This window comes from Nanorana parkeri, unplaced genomic scaffold (assembly GCF_000935625.1).
Source record: "Nanorana parkeri isolate BGI_ZX_2015 unplaced genomic scaffold, ASM93562v1 scaffold342, whole genome shotgun sequence".
In the NCBI taxonomy this organism is placed as follows: domain Eukaryota; kingdom Metazoa; phylum Chordata; class Amphibia; order Anura; family Dicroglossidae; genus Nanorana; species Nanorana parkeri.
In genome coordinates this window covers 659,950-667,864 of record NW_017306610.1, presented here as the reverse complement: position 1 = coordinate 667,864, position 7,915 = coordinate 659,950, and the positions used below count along the sequence as shown (strand labels likewise).

The following is a 7,915-nucleotide window of genomic DNA, read 5'->3' as shown; positions in this document are numbered from 1 at the left end:
CGTGACAATAAATAAAAAGGCAACTGAGGGAATCTTAAAAAAAAAAAAAAAAAAAACATACCCTGGCAGTGGGGCTACCAACAAGGGTTAGGTGATCGTGTTATCTGGGGGCTCAAAGAAATCAGATTTACGTATCTGATCACAAAACAGGAAGCAAATGACCACCCTAAAAGGTGATGTGCCTGTCTATAGGACTTCTCCAAAAAGGATCTGTAACATGAAACAGTGTACAAATAATCTCTACATTTTATTAAAACACGTATAAAAACCACAGACTCAAATAGAAATATATCTAACCCCCCCCCAAAAAAAAAAAGACACACACCTTTGAAAAAGCTCCAAGATGGAGTGAAACATGTCAGGTTGTTAGTGGCTCTGGTGTGTGCTGGATTGGTTCAGCAGATGTCCATTCACTCATGTATACTGGAGAGTGCACAACTACCTTTGTGATCACGTTAAACACTTGGATGTGTTGGAATAGAATCTGAACTTGCAAATTGCATTGGGACTTTAAACAACCTCCTCTTTTGAGTTCCTTGGTGACCCGGAATCTCTTCATGATGGCTGGCTGGAGCAGTGACAAAGCAGCTCACACTGTGGACTCTCTGTCCTTTATGTATTGAAAGACATTGGTGGTATTTCTCACTACCCATTAGGCATACAACAGGGAGCGTGGTAGGTCCCGCTCCCCAAGCTGTATGAACCTATTGGGGTAGTGTGGAGGACATAATATATATTTGCAAGCTTGCGCTTTCTGAGAGAGAGAGAGAGAGAGAGAGAGAGAGAGAGAGAGAGAGAGAGAGTGTGTGTTATATATATATTACACACACATATACATACATACACACACATACACACTCTTTTATTTATTATTTCTTCAGCCAGATTTACTCCACGATCTGTAAACACATGCTGACTGAAGATAGATGCTGCATGATGGATTCACTCTAGACCACCAATATCTGAAGTTTATACATATGGATGGACTATTGTGGCGTATGAAATTATTTGAATTGCATTACATATGATATTGGAATTTTTGCCAATCTGCTGACCACAGGCATCGGGACGTAATTGGATTTATTGCATTCAACACATGCTACAGGTTATATTATCGGTTATATTACCGTGTACTTACTTGCTAAAGCATTACTCTGCACTACCTGTTTGTTCCTCAGGCTTTGGATTGGGATTTTATTGTGGGATTTTTGGGGGAGTTTAGATATATTCATATTTGAGTCTGAGTTTTTTTTTGTATGCGTTTCAATAAAATTTAGAGATTTTTTTTACAGTTTCATGTTGCAGATCCTTTTGTTAACAAGTCCTATAGACAGACACACCACTATTTAGGGGGTAATTTGTATTATGTTTTGTGGTTAGATTCTTTTAGGTATGACCAGGCGAGAGGGCACAGATTTCACTTTCACTCATTTGGTCAGAATCTGGAATTACCCTTTATGAATAAGGGCCTAATTTTAGTGCAATGGTTACAGAAGTACGTAGTACAGATTACAAGTGCAAGTCCCTTTTTCATGGTTACATAGTCAGGTTGAAGAAAGACACACGTCCATTGAGTTCAACCTACAGAGATATGAAGAAGAAGAAGAAGAAGAAGAAGAAAAGCCTAAACAGAACGCTACGCCCACAATCACCCCCTGTTGATCCAGAAGAAGGCAAAAAACCCCTATAAAGCATGGTTCAATTTGCTCCAACAGGAGAAAAAATTCCTTCCTGATCCCATAAGGCAATCGGATATTCCCTCGATCAACAATCTCTGGTGCTTCATATACCTATAAGAACTCAATATCCCTACATTTTTGCATGTTTGCAAAAAGGAACAATTTTAAAACTTGTGCATTTGTCATTAACTCAATAAAATTGATATTTTATCCCTAATTGACACGTCATTAAATGTATTTTATTTTTATATGCACATGCAGTTTAACTTTGTGGATTTGACCTTGTATTGGACTATTTCGGTTCCTCTAGAGAAGAACTCAGTCTGGGAGATGGAAAATCAGAAGCAGAATCACGTAAGGTTCCCATACACTGCGCAAATTTCGGGCTGGTTGCCGCTGTCAAAAGTACAATGCAAACAGCGGGATTCCTCGATCGGCACGCTGTTAGTGTTGATGGAGGAATCGGCTTTATTTTTCTTGCTCAGCCTGTGGGTTGAACGAGAAAAAAAGATCAGTGTATGGCCAGTCTTAGTTGTGCTGCAGTGCTAACAAAGGCCTGCTGAAAACATTATATTTACAAAACTAATAAACTAATCCCTCAGGAGTGGTGTCCTTTCCCAATCTTCAGACAACGTTACACTGCAGTGAAATTTAAGAAGTTAAAAAAAGTTTTCATTAATAGATGTCAATCTACCAATTACCATAAACAGCTTACACAAATTATGTTTGAAGAACAACTCTGGGTAACAATTTTATTAACCCTTGCCGGCTTGCCCTTAGACCGGTCCCTGGAGCCTTGCTCCTGTTCGTTTGCAGCGGTCTAGGGTCCTGTAAACCATCACGTTCTATACACCGTGTATGGGATATGAGGATGCCAAGAGACATACCATTGCTGCAGAGTAGGAGGGAGTGCTGTCACAGCCAGCTCAGAGAATTGGTTGATTATAACTTATTTTTGACCCTGGCCGAAAACAAACATTTAACCCTTGCAGTCCAGGGGTAGTCCTGGGCAAGGGTTAATAGAAAACTTTTACCCAGAGTTGTTCTTTAAAAATGTCAGGGTAATTATTATCTAATGATTTGTAATACAACACGAAAATACAATATCAACCATAAAAACTAGAGAAGAATATTAAAATTGCCGTGTCCTCTATACTTAAAATGCTTCTGTGTTTTCCAAGAGCCTTGCCACAGATTCTATCGTAAAGTCAAACTGAAACCATGTGATTCTGATCTGTAATCAGTCATCAAATAAAACGGTTCCCTAAACAAGAGTCCACATTCACGGAGAAAAGCCCAAAAATGAGGTGCCAGCTGTAATTTTTATAGGAGCATTGGCTACCGGCTCCCAGGATGTGTCCAGCCCTGCAAGTGCTCTAAAAGAACTGGACACCATTTCCCTGTAAAAAGGAAAACAGATTATACTTTACTTACAAAATATTTATTCTTAGAAACATTATTTACAAATACCTATTGCTATGCTTTGCCGTTTCATAAACAAAAGATACCTAGCAATACACAAAATGGACAAAATAGAATATATTTATAATTGTATACTTATATAGTATTAATAACTCTTAACTTATGGGTAGCAACACTGTGTGTATATATGTTTATACACACACACACACACACACACACACACAAAGTAAAATTATTTTATAAAGCATTGTATAGCAACATTAGGGTTACCACTTCCATCTCTGCCACATTAAAACACACCCTGTTGGAAAACTTCTTATACTGACACCAGGATTTACTTATTAAGAGGATGGCAGAGAACTTTGCTGTGTGTTCTTTTCACACAGCTCTGGGACTCGGCCCATAAGGACATACATAACCGACACATGAAGTTTGATTTACTAAAGGAGTAAAGTATGTTCACTTTGTCCTCTACTCCTTTAGTAAATCAATCTCACTAAGTCAGTGTTCAAGCACAGCCATTTCTGAGTGAAATTTGCACGATTTCTGGGATGTAGGCAACTTGATAAATGTGTCTTTTAGGCTGGGTTCCCGGAATATGCGCAATTGCCGTGCGTTTTTACCTTGATTTGCGGTAAAAGAAACGTGCGACAAACGCGCGTTTCCGAGGGCTATCCGGCTGTATCCTAATGGATACGCGCAGCAAATACGCCCCAAAAGAAGCCCCTGTACTTCTTTGGGCGTTTTACAGCGCGTAAAACGCCCAGGTGGGAACCATGCCCATAGGCAACTATTGGTTTTCACATGTTGAGCGTTTTACAGTGCGTAGGAGCGCGCTGTAAAACGCCCAGGTGTGAACCAGGCCTTATGGTGATGACATCATCGTATATATAGGGGTCAGGTATTAAAAAGAATCCAGGAAAAGGCTCCCCTCAGGAATGTTTCATTTCTAGTTTGTAGCCTTCTCCTCCCGATTTTTAAACCTGTGAAACTACAAGAGTATAAAAACTACGAGCGTATAAAAACTACGAGCGTATAAAAACTACGAGAGTATAAAAACTACGAGAGTATAAAAACTACGAGAGTATAAAAACTACGAGAGTATAAAAACTACGAGAGTATAAAAACTACGAGAGTATAAAAACTACGAGAGTATAAAAACTACAAGAGTATAAAAACTACAAGAGTATAAAAACTACAAGAGTATAAAAACTACAAGAGTATAAAAACAAAAACTACAAGAGTATAAAAAGAAAATCCAGTGAAAGGTCTTTGAAATCTGCTTCTTTTTTTTTTGTAAACACTAAAGTGAAAAACGAAGTCATCGTTATCTATGACCGTGTGGTGAAAAGAGTTGATTATCCTTTATGGACGTGCTTGTACCTAATTATCACTAATAAATAAGCTCTTTTCTGAGGTGTTAGTGAAAAGGTGGGCTTGCGGTTATCTGTACAGATATAAAAGACGACCCCTCTCCTGTCACTCCATCCAGACTGGGGAAGTCATAACAATTTTCCCGCCAGACATTCATTCCGATCAGACGCCATTTTTACAGCACTTCCAATATTCAGGCTAGTACCCGCCACTAAAAATATGCTGATCTGGATGGTGTGTGCCATGTGAATGAGGCCTGAAGGCACACTGTGTAAGAGGTTGGTCATTCTACAGCTGACCATACTCATTACAATCTCCTTTAAGATTTAGCCAAGCCGTCATGTGAGGACTAAACAATCTATGCAATCTCTTTTCAAGCATTGTTGCTAGATTGTATGACACGTGTACAATCAGACTGTAAGGTGCATTGCCGGCTTCACCGATATTATTATTCTAAGAATCGTATCTTTCACAAACAGACTGCATTATATGGGGGCTGATCAGTTACAGATCATCTATTAGATGATCAATCTGATGTTATTGTATCAGACGAGTATCTGTGGCTGATTGATCTTTACATGTTGCCAGCATCATTATTCTGTAAACAATAACTATCAGGCATTATTATGTAAACAATATCCGAGCCTCTACAGATGATAAGAGGCGACTTTTGGCCTAGACTAATATTTAATAACATCTTGAAGTTAGCCACACACCAGCAGATGTTGTAGCAGATCTGATCTGTCTTATGATGAGTGGACAGGACTCTGTACACAATCTGCCTGTGTGTGGCTGTCATGACAATGGTCAGTAGAGATCTGTCACTTACCATCCACATTGGGCCGGAATGCCTCCTTCCCCCGGTCCCATATGTCACCATAGGGATCATCATTATTCCAGAGGGGTAGATAGTGCATCTTGTCCCCACACAGGGGTACGATCTCCTCCACAGGCACACAGTCCTTCTCCTCCTTCATGTCCTCCCCGGCTTCCACCTCCTCTATACACACCAGCCCCCCGGACAGCTTCTTCTCCACATAGCGGTACGAGCACAGGCTAATGGTGACCCGGGAGCCGCAGCGGAGCCGCTTGCTTTGTACCAGATGGCCGAGCTCCGGGGACAACAGCCAGGTGTCCTGTACGACCCCATCATACACCGTAATGTCGTAATAGTAGCGGCAACGGCCGATCTCGCCAAGGTAGCGCTGTACGGCTAGCACACACACAGGCTGCCGGTCCCCGATCACCAGCCTCAAGCTCGGACTACGCTGTACACGCTTCCGGGTACGCTGCAGCCAGGAGGACGGGGCCTGCTCTGATACCGGGCTGGGCCCCGGGCTCCCTTCTTCCAGCTCGGCCAGCTGATCGTGCATCTCCCGCCGAGTGAAAGTCAGGCCGGCTGCATCGGCTCTCCTGTCTGTACATGCCTGGGTGACGTATGGCTGCGGTTTTGAAAAAGCCCGGGCCAAACAAAACTAAACCCTGGGAGAGAGCCATCTACAGGCAATCCCTGGGAGAGAGTCATATACAGGCAGCCCTGTGAGAGAGTCATATGCAGGCTGCTCTAGGAGAGGGTCATATACAGGCAGCCCTGGGAGAGGGCCATTTACAGGCAGCCCTGAAAGAATCATATGAAGACTGCTCTGGGAAAGAGTCATCTACAGGCTGACCTACCGGTAGTAGAAGGTCAGCAACAGGTAGCCCTGGGAGAGGGTCACCTACAGGCTGACCTGGGAGAGGGCCACCTAGAGGCAGCTCTGGGTGAGGGTCAGAGGCGTAACTAGAACCTTCAGGGCCCCAGTGCAAGAAACCATGAAGGACCCCCCCAACCCCACGGCACTGCATGGTTAACAGGAAGGCTGCCGAGGTCCCCAGCAAGCGTGGGACCTCAGGCAGCCGCTTGTTTAAAATTTTAGTGCTGGTGTTCTGCGTTTATGTACAGACATGATTAACGAGGAAACCGGCATTTATTTACAAAATATTAATTAGTAATTGTTAATTGTGACCGTTAATGATATGCGGTCCATGGCAGGATATGCAGATTACCACCAGCTGTGCTAGACTACAAGTCCCAGCAGCACACACACACTCTCTCTCTCTCTTCCCTGCACCCGCTCCCACTCCAAACTTACCTTACCTCTCCTGCAGGCCCATGGCCTGGAGGAGACAGACCTCTTAGCTCCGCCCCTAAGAGGCGGGACCAGCAAATTATCCGAGATCAATGACAGCCTCTCCAGCCATTTTGCACAGCTGCCCGTACATGCTGCGGGTGTCTGTGCGACAGGGAAGGAGCGGAACGATCGCGGGGGCGCGCTCTACTTCCTTGCTGCCCCCCCCCAAGTGACGGAACGCCAGGGCCCGGTCGCAATTGCGACCGCTGCGACCCTGGTAGTTCCACCAGTGGTGAGGGTCATCTACAGGCTGCCTTGGGAGAGGGCTATCTACAGGCTGACCTGGGAGAGGGCCACCTAGAGGCAGCTCTGGGTGAGGGTCAGCTACAGGCTGCCTTGGGAGAGGGCTATCTACAGGCTGCCTTGGGAGAGGGCTATCTACAGGCTGCGTTGGGAGAGTGCTATCTACAGGCTGCCTTGGGAGAGGGCTATCTACAGGCTGCCTTGGGAGAGGGTCACCAACAAGCTGGCATAGGAGAGGGCCATCCACAGGCAGCCCTGGGAGAGGGCCATCTACAGGCTGCTCTGAGACAGGATAGGCTACAGGAAGCCCTGAGATAGGGTCGCCTACAGGCTGGCCTGGCAGAGGGCCACCTACATGCAGCTCTGGGAGAGGGTCAGCTACAGGCAGTCCTGGGAGATCTTCTACTGGTTGACCTGAGAGAGAGTTATTTCCAGGCAACCCTGGGAGAGAGCAAGCTACAGGTAGCCATTGGACAGGGCCACCTTCAGGCTGCCCTGGAAGAGGGCAAGCTACAGGCTGCCTTGTGAGAGGGCAATCTACAGCAGTGGTTCTCAACCTGTGTAACCTCAGGACCCACATTTGTCCTTGGTCAATAAGTCGCGACCTAAGTCACACTGCAATGGAATGCATGGCATTAGGGTACCATGGGTTGCGTTTAGGGGGGAGCACAGTAGGTGCAATTGCGTGGTACAGTGCATTAATCACATGGTACTATACGATTAACGCACTGTACAAGTGTGAACGGGCCCTAAAAAACACAGACAGACTGTGACAGACATACACAACCACAGACAAAATCTGCTGAACTGTGCTGGAGCTCCATCCATGTGTGCATTGCATGTACAGCTCCCTTGCGCACCCCGTAGAGGTGTCGGGATCCAGAATGTGACGTCACTCCAGTTCAGGCGCCTCTACAGGACATGCAAGGGAGCTGTAAACAATGCACATATGTATGGGGCTCCCTTGCCCACTCAGCACCAGGCAGCATATTTTGAATGACTGGTTGGCGTGAGAACTGACAGTGC

At 44.7% G+C, this 7,915-nt stretch overlaps 1 protein-coding gene across 1 annotated transcript in view; it reads right to left on the bottom strand.

The window, feature by feature from the left end:
* Window positions 1-5,955, bottom strand: part of CUNHXorf57 (chromosome unknown CXorf57 homolog) — a 44,892-nt gene extending 38,937 nt beyond the window's left edge. Inside the window, exon 1 of the mRNA XM_018558480.1 lies at window positions 5,305-5,955. Coding sequence (XP_018413982.1) covers window positions 5,305-5,848 — 544 coding nt within the window. The 5' untranslated portion in view covers window positions 5,849-5,955. The remainder of the gene's footprint in view (window positions 1-5,304) is intronic.
* Between the last annotated feature and the right edge of the window lie 1,960 nt (window positions 5,956-7,915).